The sequence below is a fragment of the Haliotis cracherodii genome, unplaced genomic scaffold (assembly GCF_022045235.1).
Source record: "Haliotis cracherodii isolate W230 unplaced genomic scaffold, xgHalCrac1.p SCAF_18, whole genome shotgun sequence".
Classification (NCBI taxonomy): Eukaryota; Metazoa; Mollusca; class Gastropoda; order Lepetellida; family Haliotidae; genus Haliotis; species Haliotis cracherodii.
In genome coordinates, this window is record NW_027266273.1 from 9,585,144 (window position 1) to 9,610,009 (window position 24,866).

The window sequence follows — 24,866 nt, forward strand, 5'->3', positions numbered from 1 at the left end:
ATGAAGGTACCTTGGAACCGTCTCAGAATGAGGATAGCCCGGTATGCCCCCATGTTCAGTGCCCTCATAGTGTCCGTGGTGCTCCTGTACATAGCTTCCAGGACGAGGCCGAGGCAACCAATGTTTCTGGATCAACAAGACAGGGTCGGACTCAAGTCTAACGCCCAGGTATGTGAAGCATGACATCCCCTTAAGTTAAGTGTTTGTCTCTGTCTGATGTGGGTATCACAAGATGTGTCCGTGCCTGACTTTTCATCAGAGAGATGAATCTCAGTGGCAATTGGTCCCCTGTATCCCAAGCTAACGTTGGGGGATCGGTAGGGTAGTTCTGGTGACATGGCTGATTGGGTGCCCCGTGTTTCGTTGCCCATGCTTTCAATCACTGGTTGCATTGATATAGATCGAATATTACTGGATACGGCGTAAAACAACATTCCTTTTAGAATTATGTTTTGCTTGTGTTCTGGTCCCGTTATTAACAAAGGCCATAGATATAAAACAACATTCCTTTTTAAAAGTCATATAATATTAGTGTTTGCATATTTTGTTTCTAAAGAGAAATTCGCCATGAGCGTGTAATACACGGCATGTTGAAAGATTTTGCAGTTGTTCTTTTGCAAATCAGTTATGAAGTACCCGTCGAATACCACAAGATGTATTGTTACCAACTATGAGTACACATATCTTGTCCTGGTGTATTACACGTTGTATCATTTGCAGGAGGGAACAAAAGAGAAGAAGTCCCTCCCAGAGCCAGCGTTACGTACCGGGGAGGGCGTGGCCGCCCATCCCATCCCCTTGGAGGACGAGCTCCGTACCATGACCAACAAACAACTGGCAACTCTTTATAACGAGTAGGTATTAAGAGTTATAATCACTTTGTTTTACAACGAGTAGGTGTTTAATACAATTGCCCTTAAAGTCTTTTCACTGTGAATACGAGGTGTAAACCCTTGTTTTAACTGGATGATTGTACTCAATTATTACACATGTATAAGGGTTGTTTTGATATCAGCAGACCGCCTCCGTGGTCCTGTGGTAGAGCGTCCGCCCGGAGAGCGGAAGGTCCAGCGTTCGATCCCAGGCCGCGTCATACAAAAGGACGTTAAAATATGGTACTTGTTGTTACCCTGTCTGGCGCTCGGCATTAAGGGGCTAAAACAAGGACTGATCGGCTCGGAGTCAGTATACTGTGTCTGAGTGGGGTATTCATGTTAAACTGCGACATGGTATCTCAGTGAGCTAGCACTATAAATCGGCATCAGTACGGACTAGTACAAGCAGCCACACACACACATAAGTGCAATAATCTTGGACGCGACGTCAAACCCAATTTCACATTACCTTTGATATCAGCATTACCATAGCGTATCAGCTGCTCTGTACAAGCAACTGACGCAGCGCATATATGGACCGTGACTTATAATCTATGTAGCATGTATCAAACGGATGATTAGCACCGGGTTTCGTATATCAGTTATGTCAACAATCAAACATGGTTGACGCCCTTCTAAGAGTTATTTAATGAACAGTTATCTAACCAACGTCAGCGTGTCTTGCCGTATTTCAGTTTTTTAAAGAACATCCATGTGTTCGGCGGCATTTTTGTTATTTAAGCAATATCCACGTGCTGTATTTCAGTTATCTGACCAACGTGCAAGTGTTGTGTCGGGACAAGATAAGGATGGGCAACATTCACGGCGGCGGCTGGGACGTCTGTGTGGACGGACATTACAAGCTGAAGAAAGACAACTGCATCGTCTACTCATTCGGGTTAGTTATGTATTTTTGTATATTGTTTATGTATTTATGGTAAATAGATGAAAATGATTACATACAGTTTGATTACTGTTTACAAAAATTCAACACTCACTCTCACGTTTTATGTTATTCTTACAGCATTGACAACGACTTCAGCTTTGACGATGACGTCGCTGACACCTTCGGCTGTGAAGTGCATGCTTTTGATCCCAGGTAGGTGTGTTTTAGCCCATTAATGTGTGTTAAAGACTGTACGGGACCACCAGAAATAGGCTTCACACATTACACACTGCTGGGAAGTCAACCCCAGCATAAACCACGACGAGCGAACGCTTTAACCACAAGGTTACCTCTCCACCCCGAGAATGTTGACAGTTTCAAATAATCACAAAGTATTACCTTGGTGGATGGTGCTCTCTAACTCTGTTACTCTGAGACATCCGTGCTCTTGTATTCACGTCATGGCGGTGACCAGACACAACAAATTATGTTTATTACCCCACTGTATATCTCAGTCATTATGTGATTAAAACCGCATTCAATATTACAGCATGAATAAGGACGACCACCTGAGGGGGAAGCTGATCAACTTTCACAACCTTGGACTGGCGGACATCAATGGTAACGGCAAAAGGAGTTGGCCAATGAAGACACTCCCGGTCATCAGACAAGACAACGGACACGCTGAGGTAGGACTGTAGACATTGATGAACAAATTTATTGAGAGGTACGGCCAATGCCTTCCTTGTACCGCTTCACTTTTAGTGGACAGTTGAAAATTTGATTGGGAGATTTAAAACAGCCCCAAAAGTGTCCCTTAGTGATCAAAAAGAATTCTGTTAAAATAATTGCTATTTATAAGATTGTTATTTGAAACATGCGGCCAGTTGAAATAAGAACGTGTTTTACTGCGATACACAGTTATGTATTTGTACAATTGAAAATATGTAGTTTCTTCACTTCTGTATTTCTTCGTTTCCAGAAAGAAATTGACTACGTAAAGATTGACATCGAAGACTCCGAATGGGGAGCTTTGAGATACGCTTTCAAAACCGATGCCCTTAAAGGTATAAAGCAGCTGTCGATGGAATTCCACATGTTTGGTAAAGAGGAGGTGTCTAGGTACATCGCCCGGCTGAACGTCCTCCGGGAGTTGTACAACCACGGCTACAGGATATTCTGGACAACCAACAACGTGGTCTCCGCCTGTCGCTTCACCTCTGTCTTCGACGGCAGACAGAGAACCAAGTGTCATGAAGTCTACTTCCTCAAGTGGGTTTAAAGTTCGCCACGATTCCTAGAAGCCTACAGACAGGGAACCAGAGGTCATGAAGTCTACTTCCTCAAGTGGGTTTAAAGTTCGCCACGATTCATAGAAGCCTATAGACAGGGAACCAGAGGTCATGAAGTCAAGTTTTGGAAGTGGGTGGTTTAGAGACTAAATGGGACACGGGTGGCCCCGTCTATAAAGGTCTTTCAGCTCATTTTACATTGTGCTTTGTGCGTTGTGCGTTGTTCATTCATTTCGAGTAGAGTTTGCATATTTGACTTCATTGCCTCCACAAAGATTATGAGTTCCCAATCCACATTACTGCTACAACGTTGTGTGCTTCGAATCTCAACAACGTGGTCGACCTGGTCAATGGACTTTGGTTGTTTGTTGAATAACTTGTGTATATGTATTCATTTTGTAAATAGTGCTCATCCATCTTTGTAAATATTGTACATATGTGATGTCATTGCTGTATTTTATCAATTTCCATTCCAATAAACATGTCTTTTCTTCATATGCCATCCGTGTATTGATCATGACGTGCACCAGGTGTTACGTGCGACCCAGGTAATTGCTTGGTTTTAAAACTAAATTAGTCAAAACATAATCATCACGTCGGCTATCTTACGTCACTGATATATGTGAGTGAGTGAGTGTAGTGTTATGCCGCAAGTGTGCGTGTGTGTAGGTGGGAGGAGGAGGGGGGGGGGGGGGGGGGGGGGGGCGATTGTTTTTTAATAGATAGAATATGTGTTTCATATTTCGCGATCAAATAATTTACATACTCTGTTTTGTATCCAAAATGAGGAACCCAAATATATTATTGGAGGGCACATTATTTTGTGTGGCGAGTGCTACTGGTTAGGCAGGACATACTTACCCTTTTCATCGCAATATGGCTGCAATATTGCCGATGCGATGTAAAATTTTAACTCACTCACTCACTCACTTATCCTTTTCGGGAACACCTGGTGTCATCACTGATTTTTCAGTGATCCGTTCATATAAGTTTCACCGCTATTTTGATATTTACTCCAAATGGAATCTGTTTTGGAGCATGGTTATTCCCTGCCATTGACGTTTTATAAATATTTGAACGTCCTGCATGTCCAGTAAACGACGAATTCGTTTCTAAACTGCGGACACGAACACAAATATTTTTTTCCTGCATTTTTCGGAACAAATACATTTTCTTTTCAAAATATCAAATGGTTGCCCCCCAAAAGCAATATTCCAGCCTAATCGCCAGGGAAAAAAAATGATTTCCTAAATTGGAATCATATGGGTAATCGAATATAGATGAATCCATAGATTTTCCATAAATGAATTTTATAGTACACAGCAGACAGCAATACACGTGCTCTCTATACTTGGCCTGTAAATAGTGATATCTATGTGGGGCAGACCAATGGTTGATAGCAAGATGAAGGATCCACGCCGTCGGGGGTAACTGACACGCCATCAACCAGGTCGCATACATATTTTGTCAAATTAGTCAGTTCAGTCGGCTCTTAAGTATGGAGTACAAGGAACCTACACTGGCATGGAATTCCCATGTGTGGGCGTGATGTGCCGCAGTTTTGTTACATTATTTGTACAACGTTATATTTTACTGAAACATATTTACTCTCAAACAATTCACAACAAGGGGCTGTCAGGTATCTTGTTTTCTGTACAATCCTGGAATACCCCAGATCGACTTAAGTGGCCAAACTCGCCTTATAAACATGGACTTCACTCAATATGTAATATATGGTGTAAAAGGCTCCATACCGAATTAGAATGAATAAATCACCTGTTAAAACTTGGAATATTTCCTCAAATTGTAATCTGATGACGTATAATGCACCATGCCATGATTAATCACATGTCTGGAGCATTATCATCGATACGTAGTAGGTCTTAAACGTTAGTTCTGCTTAGGATATGTGAAATGCTATCATAACGAGTGTTGAAGCGTTTGAAACGTTGCCAGTATAATTGTGAACAAGTGTTGCCAGGCGCATTGTCAAAGAAAAATATAAACACTCTACTGTCGTCAGCATCTAGAATTCTGTTGCACGTGACACCGATCAGCGATGGACCGTTTCTAATTTTCATGATGATGCGCAATTGTGATTTTGTAAGCAAGCGCCATGTTGTCATTCTGAATTATTGCACGTAATGTGGTTCTATTTTGTCAACAGTTATAGGTGAAATTCTTTAGACTGTGGCTGCTTGTAGACTCGCCACTTACCCATGCAAGTTTCAGTGGTCGTGTGGTCGTGACCCTTATAATGTGTGAATATATTTCATGGACAAAAATATCACTCATGAACAAAATTATACAAGAAGTTCTAGTCATTATCTGCTTCAGGACGTGGGGTATCTCGGTGCAAGTTTTGAAGAGCTTCTGGCCACTGGTTCTTGATTGAGAATGAAGCTCTCGTAAATCTATGTAGGATTAACTCCCTTTCACTGTCGACTACCCTTAGAGATGGGGGTTAGAATTGTTCTTCAGCAACCCATGCTTGTCTTTAGAGGCGATTATTATGGAATACTGAAAGGGACATTCTCGCGATCTCGACCTTTGGAAACGAGCTATATATGCAAAAAACACGAGAACGCGATATTTGGCCAAAATCTCGCAATCTCGAGATCTCGCATTCTCGTCTTTATATAGCACTTTTTGTCAAAAATCGACAACGGGAGAATGCGACAATTGGACATGATTAAAAATCCCGCAATCTCGCAATCTAGACTTGTCAAATTAGGCCACAAAAACACAAATTCGCGTGAAAGCGAGAATGCGACAGTTCATTTTCTCACGATCTCGCGTTCTCGTGTTCTCGCGTGTTCTTAGACGCTGTCCGTACGCGTGCGTAATATCATAAGGTCAAGGCGGCAGTCCTCGTTTCCGGTGCAGATCTTGAAAACCGTACCATATTTCTTCACCAAACTTGGCACATAATGTCATTTCGCAGTATTGAATACATTTCCTTTCTTGTTGGCAAGTTCTGCATTGCTTGAGTGCATGTTCCTCCAAAAGTGTCATGTTCACGGTTGTTGCATTCACTGACTAACTTCATGCCGAAACACAACTCATTACAAATACAACAGTGTAACTGATCTTAAACCTACTCAGCTGTATGAACACTGCCTCCTATCCTGTATATATTCTTGTCAACCATACTCTGTACTTCACTTGCTTGATAACGGTGTTAGAACCTACACTGAAACCATCGCTCCTAATTGTAATAAAAAAGTTGCTCGTCCATATGTCTCATCCTTACTCCTTACAAATACAGTTACATATTCTGCAGATGGCCAAACAACACCAGTTATAACTTTTTTAGTGCTGCAATTAGGCCATTTACAAAAAGGCCCAGTGAACATAGTTCACAGGAGCTGATGCATTGCACACAACTGGACATGTCACATTGGCGGGGGATATGAGTATTTCATCCTTATTTAGAATGATATATAACTTGCTGAAGTTATGTGCATCACATTCGACATGTCTTCCCACGTCCCGATGGTATTTTCATGTATACAAACGGCAATATATAGGCAGGGGAGGTTTATTGTATTGGAGATGCGGTGTGCACTACACATTGAAAGGTAACCTAGACAACCGTCAGCTACATACCGAAGCAACAGGTAGTCATGCACGTCAGTTTAAGTGCAGTTTTACCTATTCACTACGACAGCTGTTATTGTACGTGTAAGGGCCTCACCTCGCGAAGTGCATCAAATAAATGAATGAATAAATCCGAGTTGTTCAGGAGGATTGATCCTATACCCCAGATTTCACTATTATATAGGATTACTGGCTCGAATAATGTTTTGAATAATTTGCAAGTAAGAGCTGTAGGTATATCCTGTTTATGAAGCTTGTGGTAGGCCTTGGGCCTTTTTCAGGAGAGGTTTAGCTCTATTTGTAAGTTTAAATTTGCTTCAAATGTATTTCCTAAATAATTATATCTATCCGTAACTAGTGTCTTTCTATCACCAACATTTGTTTTGTCACCTTTGATCTTTAGGTTATTTGTTGCTCAAAATACACTTAGACCATCATGTGACAATTGATTTATTTTTTGAATAGGCAAATAGTACTGAGTCATCGGGAAACAACACATGACAAATGTTTAAACCATTAAGTGTTATATTATAACTTTCAGATTTGATACAGAGTGGAAGATCAATGAAGAATATAGTAAATAATATGGGAGACAAAATGCATCCTTGTCTTACCCCGTTGTTGGAGTTGAAGGATTTTGAAATGCCCTTGTCAGTTTTCACTTCATAATAGATATAGTGATGATATTATTTTTAATACATTTCCTCAGATTTTATTTGATAGTATCTTTGTTAGGAATAGTGATCTGTCAACTGAATCAAAGGCCATTTGAAAGTCTACAAAGCAACTGTACATTCTTTGCTTTTTAATTTTTGTAGAATATATTAATATTTAAAGACAAATACATTATCTGATGTTCGTTATCCCCCTTCTAAATCCAGACTTACAGTGGTCTTGTAATAGAGTGTTCCATGTGCTCCAGTATTCTTTCATTTATGAAGTTGCAAAATAGTTTACCCAAGAAGCTGCTCAGTGCAAAACGCCTGTAATTGTTTGGGTCAGTCTTATCACCCTTCTCATGTAAGAATTCATTGGAATAGAGTTAGCTGCAGCTGGCTAGACTTGCTTTTGTATACGATATTTTTTCTTTTATTTCATAAAATAATTATATACCACAGTCATGGTGCATGACTAAACTCTGTGGGAAGTGACTACTATTTAAGACATTAAACAGTTTAACCAACTGGTCTATTAATGTACAATATATTGATTTAAAAAGTTAATTCTTTATGTTATCTTCGCCTGGACTTGAATTGTTTTATAAAAGTGCTAATTTCCTAGGTTATTATTTAAGTCTGTCACATATATGCATATTTCTTTGTTTTAGTGTTGTAAATATTCCTGAAGGGGTTTGTTAGCTTCTCAGGATCAGGATAAATAAATTGTAGTATTATTTAATAGTTTCCAGAATTGATTCCTGTTTGGATGAATATTATAATTGTACTGTTAATATTTTAGATTTCCATATGTGTCATTCACAATGTGAATATATCCTTTACCCATGATAACTATTATTCTTTCTTCTCGTCACATCGTTTAAAAAGAGCAAACCCAACTCAATGAGACTCTTACTCTGTGTTGACCATCAGCATAAATTTAAACCATGTGGTCTGACGGGCACTGGTGCTCTACATGGTCCAGCTTACACGGTGTTGCCTCGATCTATGGCTACCTACTCACACACACACACACACACACACACACACACACACACACACACACACACACACACAGGTGTTTGTGACGGGAGGATACGTTCACCTTTTCGTAAACACCCGTTATTAAGGCCTGAACCACATCGGGTTTTTATTCATCAATCTGATACAACGTGATATAACTGAAATACTGACATTGTTCAAAGTAGTGTTTAACTCTCTCACGGTATTGTGCGTTACTGCAACTGTCAACATTATGTCTAGTGATGCTATGTAATATGTACAAGAAAGCATATTCAATTATCCAGTTGATTGGATTAGAATATACTTGCGTCAGTGTACTTTATTAACGCCCAAACCCGCGTTTGTTAAACACATATTATCATGATTATAACAGATCAGATACACGCATGGTGCTTTGACCTACAACTATGTCCTCCAGTGGTGGGCATTTGCTGGGATCTGAGATTGTGGCATTTCAAGTTACCACAGTACGCTCCATTTACATGCCCTGATCTCGGCCTTACGCTGGACCCATGCCTGGTTTATGTCCACATGATGACTAGCGACGACGCATATTTGATTTTAGAGAGAAATAACAACATTACCACAAATAAATCGACTCATCTTGTAATTATAAGAGTTTCAATATTATCTGTTTAGGTCCATTGTATCTCATTGTATCATTGTGTGTGTGTGTGTGTGTGTGTGTGTGTGTGTGTGTGTGTGTGTGTGTGTGTGTGTGTGTGTGTGTGTGTGTGTGAGGGGGGGGGGGACTGAAATGAGTCTGTAGGAATGTATTTCTGTCTTCATATTCCGATATTTAAGATAACATTACTTTGTATATTTTATGATGTTAACACGACATTATGTCTCTCGTAACCCACTCGGTATTTGTGTACTTGTCTTCATTTTTGGGGTATTGTGTTAACTCTATATTCGCCGCCTGCCTGGGGGAATCCGCAATGTAACTGAAGGTGTTAAATTAAAATATAACATAAATCACTGGTGCATAAGGTTGTTTTGATGACACTAAAGGCAAATTGCACTGTGGGCGAATGTAGACGACGCACTGGTGCATAAAGACATACATAGAGCTGTTTTGATAAACCTGTAGGCGAACTACGCTATTGACATGATTGACGAAAGTAGACGACGCCCTCACACAGGAGGGAAATGAAGCGTTTTTTAATGACACACATCAAGGTCCGGAACGATTGACAAATGCAGCATTTGGCGTTTCATTTAAGAATTGACTTTCACTTTGTGTAAGTTCCTTGGAGTATGAACCTTCATGCTTACTACGTAATTAACTTCTATCAAACGACTTTAGAGAATCCTGTTATTGTCACACCGACCTCTTAATAGTCTTACGAGCAGCTCGTATGTCCATGGTAGCGTAGTCGATTTCATCGTCATGGCCTGCACGTGCACAACATGCGTACACCCTCTTTCAGTGTAACACACCAAATATGTTTGCCAAAATTCTGTGCACCGCCTACTTGTCTCAAATGCGCTTTGTGAGTTGGTTCAACTTATCCTGGATTAGCAGTAACAACCATAGTGAGTGAGTGAATATGGTTTTACGCCGCTTTTATCAATATTCCAGCAATATCACGGCGGAGAACACCAGAAATGGGCTTCACACATTGTACCTATGTCGGGAATCGAACCCGGGTCTTCGGCGTGACGAGCGAACGCTTTAACCACTAGGCTACCCGACAACTATTATAAATAGACAAATAGTTGTATTTCGTGAACATTTACTTTTGTATATTACAGACAAATGTGTAAATATCACAAATGAACTGAACTCAATGGGGTTTATATTGAGAGAGGTACCTAATATACTATTAGTAGTGATTAATTTTACTTTCAACTCTAAGCATATTATCAGAATGAGTATTAAACTGATTAACTGCGGGAAAATGTTTATCAAAATACCACAGTGTTAACCAAAATATAACATTTGTTACATTTGACCACTTTCTAAATGACATTGTGTGTTCGTAACTTTCGGCCATTGGAGCCTGGCCAATTTACACATGTCAGAGGGGTACACAAAGTACGTGATCTAGACTACTAGACTGCCAGTTGTCGGACTTTCCTTTATGTGGAAGCCTCGGTGGCTGAGTGGGTTAGATCGCTGACTTTGTGTGCTGGTAATTAGGTGCCTGACTCTGGCAGTGATGGTTCGAAAGTGTATAATATTGCCTCATGGAGAAAATGACTGGTCTGATTATTTCTGTAACTGACAATGCAGCCGCGAATAGCTGCAATACTGCTGATGTGGCTTTAAGCAATATTTATTCTCTAACTGACAGTGATATTTTGTTTCCAGCTTCCCGACACTTTAATGTTTTCACTATCACTGGACATTCATGTACACAATTTCTCAATCACTTTATCTTAGCAATTACAGCAAAGTAAAATCATTGTTACAAACTGAAAGATATTTAAGATGTGTAAATTATAAAAGTTTAATCAGAGCTTATTGTAAACTTTGAATTTATTGCTCAATTGTAATGTTAATGTATATCGCAGGTCCAAAGACGGTGATATTGTGAACTCTATTTGTACAAACTGTTCATCCGGAGAAGTAGAGGATGAATACCATGTCTTACTTATATGTGAAACGTATTCCCATTTAAGGTATACATTTCTCCCCATGTTGCAAGGTATTTTTAAAGACCGTCAGTTAATGATAAATCTGCTAAACTCTGAAAATCCTGATATGATCTTAAAACATGTCTTTATAACGAGGAATGTGTAACTTCATTTAAAACCTAATCATGTACATCACGTGACAAATGTTAATATCCAATCTGCATTGTACTATGGGCCTTGATACCTAAATTACTGAATTAACTGTCTGTCTGTCATGTACACAAAATTCTTTTGTTAAAATAAATTGAGCATGTTGAGGGTTTTAATTTAAAGCTGATAGGAAACTGTACCAAAGGGAGAGGACTCTACTCTACATAGGACATAGTACATCGCATTTGCAAGCTCAAGTCATAAGTTTGCTAAATGGTACTTGGAGAATGAAAAGCAAGAAAGAAGCATGACCACAGGACAACTAACGTGCGCATTCGCTCGACCTTATGATATTACGCATGCGCACGGACAGCGTCTAAAACGCGAGAACACGAAAACGCGAGTTTGCAAGAAAATGAAATGTCGCATTCTCGCGTTCACGCGAATTTGTGTTGTTGTGGCCTAATTTACCAGTCGTGATTGCGAGATCGCGAGATTTTTCATCATGTCCAGTTGTCGCATTCTCGCGTTGTCGACTTTTGCCAAAATGTGCTCTGTATCAAAAACACGAGAATGCGAGATCGCGTTCTCGTGTTTTTGGCATATTTAGCTCGTTTCCAAAGGTCGAGATCGCGAGAATGCGATATCGCAAGAATGTCCCTTACAGTATTTCATACTTAGCTGTGCATATATGTGTCACAACGCTGGGTTGGAGCTTGGCTAGAAACCGGTCAAGTGAAACCGCAAATTGCAAGCTTTTTGCTCACGAAGCCTCAAGGGCCTTTTCTTTTCTTCTGTTATGTTGAATTTTCAAGATACAAAGTTGAAAATTCAAGATAATACGTTCAGTCTCCTGTGTATTTTAAAATTCAATCAAACTCTAACTATTAATTTATTGCGGCCTTGACATCCACATGATAGGCATGCTTATACTGGAAAAGTACCCTCAATATCCAGCCTGGGGGACCGGCATGGCTCTGAATACAAGTGGGGACGGTCGGGTAACTTCGTGGTTGAAGCGTTTGCTCGTCACGCTGAAGACCCGGGCTCGATTTCCGACATGGGTACAATGTGTGAAGCCCATTTCTGGTGTTCCCCGCCGTGATATGTAACTGACAGTCCAAATAGCTGCAATACTGCTGATGTGGCTTTAAGCAGTATTTACTCTCTCACCAATCTCATTAAAATCAGATCTTATATCAGTTCTCGCTACGGCTAAACAAAGATCTGAGGACATCCCATTACTGGTCATGTCAGGCCGACCTTGCGCGAACTTTGACCTACCAGTGGAATGACCAATCAGAAGGCAGCTTTCTTGTGCTTTATGGCACTAATTCCAAATTGGCGACTACGCTTCGAAACATATTTTGACAAATTCTTGATTACAAATTTGAAACCTGAACAAAAGAACATTCTTGAATGGCTAATAGATGGTGCCGATTGTATTGATTCAGTCGGTAAACCCGTAACTATTGTTCGGAATACCCCGTCTTAAAGTTTTCGAGGTTGCATGATTTAGAAATCACATTCCGACTGTCACTTTCATAATCTGGTAAGCGAGGCTCTGATTGGTCGGATGAAAGGTCGTTCTGACGTGACCCCTAATGGGATGTCTTTAGATCTTTCTTTAGCGGTAGCGGGAACTAAGGTCTGATTTTAATGAGATTGCTCTCTCACTGACAGTGATATTTTGTTTCCAGCTTCCGGACACTTTAATGTTTTCACTATCACTGGACATTCATGTACACAATTTCTGAATCACTTTATCTTAGCAATAACAGCAAAGTAAAATCATTGTTACAAACTGAAAGATATTTAACTTGTGTAAACTATCCATGAAACATTCATGTACACAATTTCTTTTGTGTAATTATATTGAGCAAGTTGAGGGTTTTAGTTTAAAGTACATACAAAACTGTACCAAAGTGTGAGGACTCTACTCTACTCTACATGGGACTTTGTGTATGTAAATGACATACCATTTTCAAGCTCAAGTCATAAATTTGCTAAATACTACTTGGAAATGAAGAGCACGAAAGAAGCTTATGGTTATACGCATGCGCACAGACATCTAAAACGCGAGGACACGAGAACGCGAGATCGCGAGAAATTGAAATTCGCATTCTCGCGTTCTCGCTATGTATAAAAAACATGAGAATGCGAGATCTCGAGAACGCGATATATTGGCCAAATCTCGCATTCTCGCGATCTCACATTCTCGTGTTTTTGGCATATTTAGTTCGTTTCCAAAGTCGAGATCGTGAGAATGCGAGATCGCGAGAATGTCCCTTACAGTATTCCATAGCTCAGCGAGCAAACTATCGCGTTTAGGAGTTTATAAGGCAAGGCAGTCGTTTGAACAGTGTCAGGTCCAGACATCATTCTCAGAAGTCCTACAAATACGTGTAAATGTTTCAGGGAACTTACAAACCAACTTCCAAAGGTAGGTTTCTTAAGTATCAGTACTATCGTGTTGTGGTCTGATATTGGTAACTGGTGTGTATGTAAATAATGTGTACTGTTCCGTCTCTTTACCTATCTTCGTGTCAGATACCACGCCACCTCATTCATAGTATATATATAGACAAGGTACGTCACTCGCCATCTTGTTTAACACCACACTCAGACAGTCTGTAAATAATCGAGTCTGGAATTTGCGCACACTTTGATCGTATTGGGATACGATAACATGCATCAACCAAGTCAGCAAGCCTGGCCACCTGATCTCACCAGTCGCCTCTTATGACAAGTATAGTCGCCTCTTACGGCAAGCATGGGTTGCTGAAGACCTATTCTATCCCTCAAGGCGATGTTAGCGCTAAGGTGATCGTAAGTCCCCTACTTCAAAATAGGCTTACTATCATTGTAGCACTAAATTCGGAACGGGGCCCAGATGTTTGTGGGTCTGGAATGAAATGACAAAGTTTGTTTGAAGTTACTGGTGAAACAGATGGAGACGTTATATTTACCATAACACAGAGAAAAATACATTGTATAATCGTGGATGCTATAGTTGTTGGTTGTGCATTAAGGTCTCACAATTCAATGTTCCCTATATTCATTATGTACCTCAGCACATGTGAGGTCACAGTTCACTGATGTATCTATATATGTACGCATATGTTTAAACCTGACGATATGATCCATAATACACCTACCACTGTATCGAATCATGCTTTAATTCTATATCCAACATTCAAAAAGTAATACTTACTGTTTGCAACAACTTGGCCTCCTGACTACTCCAGCAAGCACTCATCTTTCATAGTGCTTTTTGAACACATGTGTGTGATAAAGTCAGAAACATACAATGAATTCTGCTTATAGGAAAGATGTTGTGTGATTATGAAATGGTTTTTGTGGCTGTCATTTACATACAGACCAGGTTGTACCGAAACGAAAATAATACTTAACAAACATTGCTACAGCTTTAAAACAACCGAATCCAACATGGATCTGATGTGGTTTTAGAATTTCATCGTGGTCAACACCCCTTTATGAATCTCACTCTACCGTCGAAATTACTTCGTGGAGGGACCCTGAGGTGTTTCAGACTTGAATGTAAATAACAGCGACAAAATCAGTTCATAATCGGAAAGAGTCTCCACTAAAAGAAGAGTCCATTTGATATTTCTGACAATATCAAAAGCATATATTTATGAATCACTATCAAATAGTAAAGATACCACATGTTCTTGACTATGTGAGTGCATACTTTCTAGCCGTAGTAGTTATCAGACCAGGTTGTTGTAAAATATGTACTACTTTTTGAGTATTGGATACAGAATGAAAACAAAAATCAATTCATCAGTAGGTTATTGTGTATCCTATCATCAGGTTAAACATATACATACATATCGACACATCAGTGAATTGTGACGTCACATGTGCTGAGGTACATTATGAATACAGGGAATATTAAATCATGAGTCCCTAATGACCAACCAACAGCCATAAGGATCCATGATAAAACAATGTATTATTTCTCCATGCTTTTACGGCAAAACAGGTCTCCGTTTGTTTCATCAGTAATGGAATATAAAATATGTATTTAATAAATAGAACAATTCAGAATGTGTCATAAGCTGACATGAATTGTTTTTTTTGTAGGTCTGCTATATATTAATATACATTATAACTATAGAGTATCTTACGTAGACAACATATTATACACATAAAAATGAAATGTATACATTATGTAAAACACAAACAAACGCACAAATTAGTTATGCCTAGTTATTTATAACTTCCCTTATCAATGTAACCACAACCAGGGACAAATCAGGAGATATGTCACACACCCCTATCCAACCCCTCTTTTTCTAAAGTTAGGTACACTATATACATAAATTTATGTGCAGTTGTATTTTGTACAAGAGATATGATAATTTATATAGAGTAATTGAGGATGTGCAATAAATTGGGATATCAAACTGCAAATTTACATTGTTGTATTGGTCAGTAAAACATGTTTGTTATTGTTCATATGACATCCAGTTGAATCATTCATTTTCAATATATGTTTACCTTGTAAACTATATCAGTATTTCGTATGTTGGCCTTAGGCCTATTATCATGATAATATAAGTACAATTTATTAGCTCACCTTGGTCCTTCGGGATACCGTGGCGTCCGTCGTCCGTCCGTACGTCAACGATTTATTCAAACGACTTCTTCTGAACCACTAATTAAAAATTAACGAAATTTGACTGGAAGCATCCCTAGGTGGGGGGGGATTCAAAATTGTACAAATGTTGGGGCTGAGGGGCGGGGCCAAATAGGGGTAATTTGACTATATTGCTTTAAACGACTTCTTCTCTGGAACTAAGAGATAGATATCAACCATATTTAGTTGGAAGCATCCCTAGGTGGTGGGGATTCAAAATTGTACAAATGGTGGGGCTGAGGGGCGGGGCCAAATAGGGGTATTGCCTTAAACGACTTCTTCTCTGGAACTAAGAGATAGATATCAACCATATTTGGTTGGAAGCATTCTCCAGTGGTGAGGGTTCCAAATTTTACAAATGGAGGGGCTGACATAGCAGTAACATTAAATCTCTAATATCTTATGTGACAAACACACAATGATGACGTTCGTTATATATTTCTGTCACGAGCTCATTAATGAAAAAAATAAACAAAACTGCACTTAATATACATCCCTGGCGTACACCACTAGATGTTCTACCAGATTGTGTTTTAATACAAGCCTTTACCGATGAATACATATTTTTTAGAACTAGAAACAATTTACCCTGCCATCCTTTGGTATGAAGTAAATATAACATTTTTTTCTCTATCCACATAATCGAAAGCTATTTTTAAATCTACAAATGCACAAAAAAGCGACCCCTCGGTTTACAAAAATATTTGGAACATAAATCTTGCAGTATAAAGAAATTGTCAACCGTTGAATAGTTTGGGCGAAAACCAGCCTGAGATTCAGATAAAAGATTATTCACATCAAACCAAACTCTAAGACACTTTTCTATAATGAAAGTAAACAGCTTTCCCGTTACATTTTAACAGAAATACCGCTGTAATTACTGGGCTCAGACCTTGTACCCGATTTGTACATTGATAATATCATACCAACGTTCCACGACTCCGGAAACACTCCAGTATTCATAATTTTATTAAATATTAATTTTAAATATGGTATCAGAGTTTTGCCTGATAACCTATAAAAATCAGCTGGTATTCCATCTTCGCCGGCAGATTTACCAGATTTCAGATTTTGTAACGCACACTCCATCTCTTTCTCTGATATCTCACCTGATAATAGATCATCTGTAAATGGTAACTCGTTGCAGTCTTCACATGAATGGGAATTATACGAACTGCGTAACATAACAATCAAAGGTTTTAGCTTCCAAGTTATTAAATGCGGGGTTACGTAGATCTTTAAAATAAGTGAACCAGATATCTGGTGACAAGGAGTAACTAGATGTATTACCTCGTATCGCCCTTTTTAATGAATTCCAGAAACGTTTACAGTCTCCATGTTTAGCTGCCAAGTTTATATCATCACACAGTTTAGCATCGTATATATTCTTCGTTCGTTTACAGCATGTCCTGTACTCAGATTTAGCATTGAGATAAAAAGGTGTAAATATATCACATTTATATGTTCCAAACTTGTTCAGTAACCTATATTTTCTAGATTTTAGCTTAGAACACTCTATATCAAACCAGGGCTTTGTAGTTACTGGAACATATGTACCTGCATTTTTACCACAATGACTTAAAATATCACATAATTTTCCTACAGCAGTATCAACATTATGTTTTAATAATATAGAAAATTCATTAAACATTTCCTTACTCGCAGTGCTGCATAAATATTTTTGATACGAAGTGATCTTATCTTCAGGGAGTCTGTATCTAACTATATTATTTATTAACAAATGAGTATTTTCAGGCCTCTTATTGGGTTGACAAACTGAAGGCATGATGTTCTTCAGGGTACATAGTATTGGCAAATGGTCTGACTCAGTTTGCTGAAGAACTGACATATCTATTACATTTGTGAACATATCAGTAGAAATAATAAAATAGCCAACAACGCTGCATCCAGAATGTGATACATAAGTCAAATTGCCCATGATATCTGAGTTAAATCTTCCATTAACTATATGGATGCCAAGTATCTTACACATATCTAATAAATATAAGCCATAGTTGTTTATGCCATTATCTAGAGATTGTCGAGGACGAGAAAAGTTATCGGTTTTATAGTCAATGTCAATAGGTAAATAATCAACCTCATCATTTATTATATAATCTACCTTATTTCCAGTCTCCACATAAAATAAATTCGCATGAATCGCCATAATCATAAAGAATGTTAGTAAGTTCCCGATCAAGCATGTCAATTCCTTTCTCTTCACTGTTTGCATATACTGGTGAACCCTCAGGTTTGATGTAAACAAACACAAGGATAATATGTAAGGGAGACAACTCATTCTTCATCCTGAAAAATAGAGTATTACATGGCCGTAAACTCTTTCAAGAAAAGGGGATATACGATGTTTAATACATACTGATATTCCTCCTGAAAACTTTCCACGGGATTTATAACGTTTTGGATTGCAACTAAAAATAGATTTTGCAAAATATCATGCGCATTCATACACATTGTCTCTATAAAACAGAAAATGTCATAATTTTTACAAAAGACAGAAGAATCAGATTCCACAGTTTTTGATTTCAAGCCGTTAATATTCATGAAGATATAGTGGTAATCAAATCTTCTATAACTAATGGACTGTAGTCACTCATGACATCAGCTGTATTCCTGTCTGATGTTGAGTCAATGTTTACACTGGGTTTTGCCTGACAAAAGTATTGAGTACTCTTTTCATGACTGGTAAACTTGGTTGAGTCTGGTATTCGATGATCTAAGACCTGTTTAGTAGCACTGCAATCTGTAGTATCAAGGTTAGTATTTACATTGATAAACACACCACCACATGTATGTGCCGGTTCCAAAATCTGTTGTGCAGAAAAATGTGTGAACTCTGTACTTGAATTCAGGTTTGAGTTCACATACATAACAGTTTGTCCAGAATTATTGTCTGTGAAAATGTAATCATCACCGCTAGATTTAGTGTCACTGTGGCCATTGCCATATCCCTATCCTGATGACTGACTTGGGTCAGCTGGTGACTCGTTAGTGTCACTGATGGAAGTGGTCCAGTTGCGACGTCTTCCAACCTGGCGAATATCAGAGATTTCATGGTCGTATATAAACACCGTGCCATCGATAACCAACTTGTCGTAGCTCATATAAGCGACCTTTTTGTCACTCCTTGCTGCCATCATCAAGAGAATTAATATCGATCTAATCTGTTGCACGCGCACCGTAAAATCAGCAGACACTCTAAATTGCTCATTTCCTTTTAAGGTTTTTCTTGCAGCATCCAATACTTCAGATTTGTCCTTGGTGAATTTGACAATCACGGGTCTGTTTCCTCTGCATGAATGCTGCCTGTGTGCACGTTCAATACTAACTGTGCTGGCTGAGCTTAAGTTCAGTGATGAACTCATAAAATCCCTTACCGTGCTCTCTGTTTCACTCCATGTCTCACCCTTTCTTTCTGGCAGCCCATGAAAAACCAAGTTGTAGCGCTGGGACTGAGTCTCTAGATTATCAGTTTTTATTTCCAGGTCTGATACGTGTTTTCTGAACTTGTCTTTTTCATCCTGTAATGTATCCAGCCTCTCACTCACTTCCTTACAAAACTGATCGTACTTTGTATTGAGTGATGTCATTTGTGATTGAATACATTCAAGCGATTTAGCGAGGTCACTAAGAGGGATCTCTGATTACATCATTAAACTATGACGTTTTTGGCGTCTGTGAGACTTTTCTCCGTGATCAGCGTGATTTATCTATGAATGGGTATACATGGATTGGTAACAATAGAACGAAGATCAACAAACGAGCGAATCGGGGGTCAGGGGGTGTTGGAGCATTTTTCAAAAACTCTCTTATAGAAATTTTGATGTTGACATTTTAGATAAAAGTGATGACAATATTATTTGGTTTAGACTTACGTCAAAACTTGTAATTGGCATATTTACCGCCGCAATCATCAAGTTGTCAAAATGACGGTGAAAGATTTTATGAGAACCTGTTGGAAAAACTATATTTGTATCACAATGAAGGTTTAGTTTGTGTATGTGGTGATTTTAATCCCGTATGGGAAATGAACAGGATTCTATTGAAGGTGTCGATGATGTACCTGAAAGAGATATAATTTACTGGGTCATCTGTTGTGGATTATGCCGTTGTTGCGCACGAACACCTGCAGTATTTTAAAAAAAATAATGTATTAAAAATGTCATCGTTAGTTAATGCTAATAATATACCAGATCATTCTGTGTTATCCTGGGAAATTCAACTACCATCTGTTATCCATGATCCGAAATGTCCTGAGGATAAGGATGATATAAGTGTTTCAATAAGGAAATTTCGACAAGATAAGATAACAGAACAATTTCTTCAAGATATAGACTCGCAAAGTTTATGAATCGACACTATCTCGAAGATAGAACTACAGTTAACTAATGAAAGTAACTTGAACGCCGCCTTTGACGAGTTCGTTACATTCATGCACCAACAACTTGATCGGACTGTTAGACGCGTCGGGTGTCAGGAGTCGCGGAGGTCTCGCATTAAATCCGTGTACAAACCCTATTGGTGTGAGGAATTGCAAACACTCTGGGATACTACGTGTCAAGCGGAGCATGAGTGGCTCAAGTGTCGGGGATCTCATAAACGGAATCAGGTCAAATCAGTTTTTATAAGCAAAAGGAGACAGTTCGATAAAACCTTGCGTAAACATAAACGATCTTATCAACAATCTTCACAGCAGAGACTGTTAGACGAATGTAACTCCAATAACTCCCGTGACTTTTGGAAAAGCATTGGTAGGATAGGTGTTTCAAATGATAGATCACATAGCATTCCGTGGGAAGTATATAAAGTGGACCGTATATCTACTAATAAACAAACAGTTTTGAACACGTGGAAAGAATCATTCAGTTCCCTGCTCGCTGACGAAAACGATAACTCATTCGATGACGATTTTTATAGGCATATATCGGACGAATTGCTTAAACAAATAGCTGAACCTTTTCCATCTGCGATAAACTGTGATGTTTTAAACAGCCCTATAACTTTGAGTGAGGTACAGAGCGCCGTTTTAAGATCTAAACGAGGGAAGTCACCGGGACAAGATTTCATACCCGCTGAAGCTTTGAAAAACGCCAAATGTATAGAAATTTTACATAAACTTTTCAACTTCTGCTTCGAAAACCAAACATATCCTGAACTTTGGAAACTTAGCATTATTCATGCTATTAAGAAAACTGACACAGACCCGAGGGACCCGTCAGGATACCGAGGAATATCGTTGCTGTCAGTCCCGGGTAAAATATACTCCGATGTACTAAACTGTAGACTTTCAACTTGGCTAGAAGATAATGAAATACTTGTTGATGAACAAAATGGTTTTAGAAGAAAACGGGGAACGCTTGAACATTTGTATTCTCTTTATTCTATTTTAGAAACTCGTAAGCTTAATAAACAATCAACGTTCGTGTGCTACATCGATATAAAGAAAGCCTTCGATAAAGTCAACCGTAAATGTTTATGGTATAAGCTACAACAAGTTGGTGTCACGGGAAAATTCTATGAAGCAGTGAGGTCCATGTACGAAAATACATCTAGTCGGGTTCGAATAAATGGTCAATTAACAGACTGAGATATGTTTCCGGTATCTGTCGGGGTTAGACAAGGATGCGTACTCTCGCCAACACTATTTTCAATATTCATCAACGATTTAGCTAATGATATTAATTCTTTAAAATGTGGTATTAACGTAGATGGATCAATCTTGAGCATGTTACTCTATGCCGACGATATTGCATTTATAGCGCCCAATGAATCATGCCTTCAATCGATGCTGGACGTTTTAGAAGTATGGTGTAAGAAATGGCGGTTATCGGTAAACGGAGATAAAACTAAAGTCGTTCATTACAGATCAGTAACCTGTTTAAAATCTAATGTGTTGTTCAATATCGGAGATAAAAGTGATCGATTATTCCAAAGCCTATAAATACCTTGGATTGTGGCTACATGAGAATCTTGACCTTAACTTTGCTGCCAAGGAGTTTATAATACTTTATATAGTAATTTAGTACAACCAATTTTGTCTTACGGGTCCGGAATTTGTGGACTAAGAGAGTTTAGATGTTTAAATAACGTCCAGCATCGTGCATGCCGTTTTTTCTTGGGCGTCAACTGTAAAACCCCTAACTTGGCTGTGAGGGGAGAGATGGGTTGGCTGTCTTCGCTTTCCCTGCAGAGAATTGAAGTCATTAGGTTATGTAAGAAGTTGTCGATCGTTGAACAAGACAGAATAGTTCATAAAATCGTTATGTGGTCCAAAAGAAGATGTAAATCCTGGATAAATAACGTTCAATCAGTCTTTGCTAAGTTAGGCATCGGTATCCCAAATATACTGCAGGTGTCAAATCAAGATTTTAAGACCATTAAAGAACATTAATCCATATGGACTCTGTTACGTGGTTTAACGACCTGTGGAATAGCCAACGGTAATAAGCTTCGTACCTATAGGAAATTTAAAGGTAATCCCTGCACAGAACCATACGTTAAATTAATCAGAAGCAGACAACATAGAAGTAATCTCGCTAAATTGAGATGTGGAACTCTACCTCTTCAAATTGAATTAGGAAGTTTTAGTCGACCACCAGTTCCTCTAGAGGAAAGAACATGTAACTATTGTAATCAAAATATCGTAGAAGACGAATTTCATTTCCTAATGAACTGCAGACTATACTCAGATATCCGTTGTAACTTACTGATGGATGCTCACACCACCGACAATAATTTTCTCAGTTTAGCCAAAAATAATCAGTTTGTTTACCTTATGCAAAACGAGGAGATACAACATTGCCTAGCTGCAACAATGTCCCTGATGTTTCGACGACGTATGGATGTAAATATATCATAATAATATAATATTAATTTGTTACTCGTACACAGCACTGTTTCCAGCGGTCTGTGTCTGAATATTACACTGCGGGTCGTCTTTAAGCAATGTATTGTAGGTTATATTTAGATCGTGGGTAATATTTGATATTGTAAGTGCAGGTTGCTCGTGTGACTCAATACTTATATGTTTTTAAATATGTGATTTAATTTATGATTTGTTTATATGTTAAATGTCTCTCATAATACTGAATGGGTGGCCATGTTTTATCTTGTGGTGTAATGTATTTTGTGACCATGGGTGAGACAAAAATAAACAATTTTGCCACATTCTGAGATGATAACCTAGTCTGAACCCTAGTATCTGAAGAACTGCGGGGTGTTTTAGGTGGGCCTGGGTTAGACTCGACGTCCCCGATTCTAGCTCTCCAAACTGTTAATTGCTGAGTATAATGAGAGGAATGCACATATGCTACCAGGATGGCGCGGGGGTCTTGCTCGGACCCCGGAGACTTAATCCCTGGGTCATAACTTTGAAACAGTTGAGATCCTCAGCCTATAACCATATATACAATTGCTGAATATAAAGAGACAAACACAATCATGATATTAGAATTGAGCCTGGGGGTCCTGCCAGACACCCTAGGGATTAGGTTCTTGCGTGAAAAAGTAGGGAAACAGTTGAGATCCCCGTCCTATTACCATATACATGTATACATGTAATTGCTTAGTATGACAAGAAAAATACACCAGGATGGCTCTAGGTATATGCTCCCATTCTTCATATAGTCCGTAGCTTCAGATCATAACTTTTTAAAAATTCGGGATCCCTACCCCATTACCATGTCTTCACTTTCAAGGTTGGTTGGTTGGTTGGTTATAGAGGTTATAGGCAACTGTCTTACACATAAATTTCACAATAATACAATTTGTTGTCAGTAAGATGTATGTTGAAGTTACAATTCATCTACATTATGCTGACGGTGTTTAAAATGGTGTTTCTGTGGACGTAAAATTGTCTTGCAACATCACGTTGACTCGATCATGCTTCAAGCATACTAATGGCTCGCAGACGCTCATTTTCGGACAGGCGTGGCATTTCGTAGTGTTGAATAATTGCGTAATTTTGTTGTTTTTCTGAGTGGTTGTTGTCAGCACGATGCTGAACAATGCATATGGAATCCCGTTAACGCGCATGTTTTTATACCAATTCTTGGATAGTGAAATGCATGGGGCTTGCATAAAAGTCAACTTTTTCATGGAATGCATTCTTTTCTGTAGCAGTTGCGTTTTTGTAATTTGATTCCATACATGCACTTCAATATTGAAAACCAAACTAAAATATTGGTGTCACATGAACTTTTGTTGTTGAGTATATATAGAAAATATATTTTTTAAATCTAATGCTGTGGTAATTGATAGAAATACTAAATGAAAATATGTTACATTGTGTGTATAATGAATTCGTTTTGCTTATACATTATACATGTATGTGTATCTTGTCACTGTGTTTGTTTATATGCAGAGATAAAAAAATTTCAAGCCGACAGTTTGACTTCTGCAAGTCCAACCGTTCTGTCACTTGCATACATGTATGATGGTTTGACACTTTCGTATGCAAACCGTCACAATATCTAGAATTAGCCTTGGGGAATTAGCTCGGGATCGGGCACCACCTTCAAAGAAACCAAACAAAGTGTCTATGGCCAGCTCCTTTATTGGGGATTTCTCGACAGTTATTTCACATTTAAAATAAGAAATATTTTTACATATAAAGTACAAAGTCATATAGAACATTTACAGTTTCCATAAAAGAAGCAGTTATCACAATAGTGCGTGATATTAAACAATGATTATACATAAGAGTGTAAATGTCATGATATACAAATGTATCATGGGCTTAGTGATAAAATAACCAATTACAAATAACAATATTAAAGTCAGTCTACAAAGATACCTGTGAACAAAGCTTACATGATCTTATGTGATACTTATTTTCAGCCACTCCGAATTATGATTACGCCTTGCTAAATGGGACTGCCATAAGGTATGTCTTATTTACGTATAAACCTAGTTAAACCCAATATCGGTATCGAATGTACGCAGATTTAAATATAAATAACAACATGCGTTGGCTGTACTTCTGAGCAAATATCATTCATTGTTTTATGCTGGTATATGTTATACTTGAAGGCCATATCTATAATTCATCTAAACTACCGGAACAAACAAACTATATCTGATAGCATCCACATACACTGAGTTAACGGGCCCATTAAC

General features: G+C 38.5%; 2 protein-coding genes across 5 annotated transcripts in view; both read left to right on the forward strand.

The window, feature by feature from the left end:
• LOC139465240 (probable methyltransferase-like protein 24) lies at window positions 1-3,043 on the forward strand. The gene is made up of 6 exons (XM_071246914.1): window positions 1-168; window positions 721-854; window positions 1,642-1,773; window positions 1,900-1,974; window positions 2,312-2,450; window positions 2,744-3,043. The coding sequence occupies exons 1-6, from the start codon at window positions 1-3 to the stop codon at window positions 3,041-3,043; spliced, it is 948 nt and encodes a 315-aa protein (XP_071103015.1).
• A 3,887-nt stretch (window positions 3,044-6,930) lies between these two features.
• The window catches only part of LOC139465755 (probable methyltransferase-like protein 24), a 65,192-nt gene continuing 47,256 nt past the window's right edge, over window positions 6,931-24,866 (forward strand). For 2 of the 4 annotated variants that reach the window (XM_071247612.1, XM_071247613.1), the window contains exon 1: window positions 13,326-13,508. In XM_071247612.1, the coding sequence (XP_071103713.1) occupies window positions 13,348-13,508 (161 nt within the window). In that variant the 5' untranslated portion in view covers window positions 13,326-13,347. Of the gene's footprint in view, window positions 6,954-13,325; window positions 13,509-24,866 lie in introns of those variants that run through there. The other 2 variants (XM_071247614.1, XM_071247615.1) reach the window with 2 other exon arrangements.

Excerpts from the sequence above, each read along its gene's own strand:
- LOC139465240 (XM_071246914.1), top strand. The coding sequence starts at position 1 with ATGAAGGTACCTTGGAACCGTCTCAGAATGAGGATAGCCCGGTATGCC. Across the intron at positions 855-1,641 it reads CTGGCAACTCTTTATAACGA|TTATCTGACCAACGTGCAAG; the intron begins GTAGGTATTAAG and ends GCTGTATTTCAG. Across the intron at positions 2,451-2,743 it reads AAGACAACGGACACGCTGAG|AAAGAAATTGACTACGTAAA; the intron begins GTAGGACTGTAG and ends CTTCGTTTCCAG.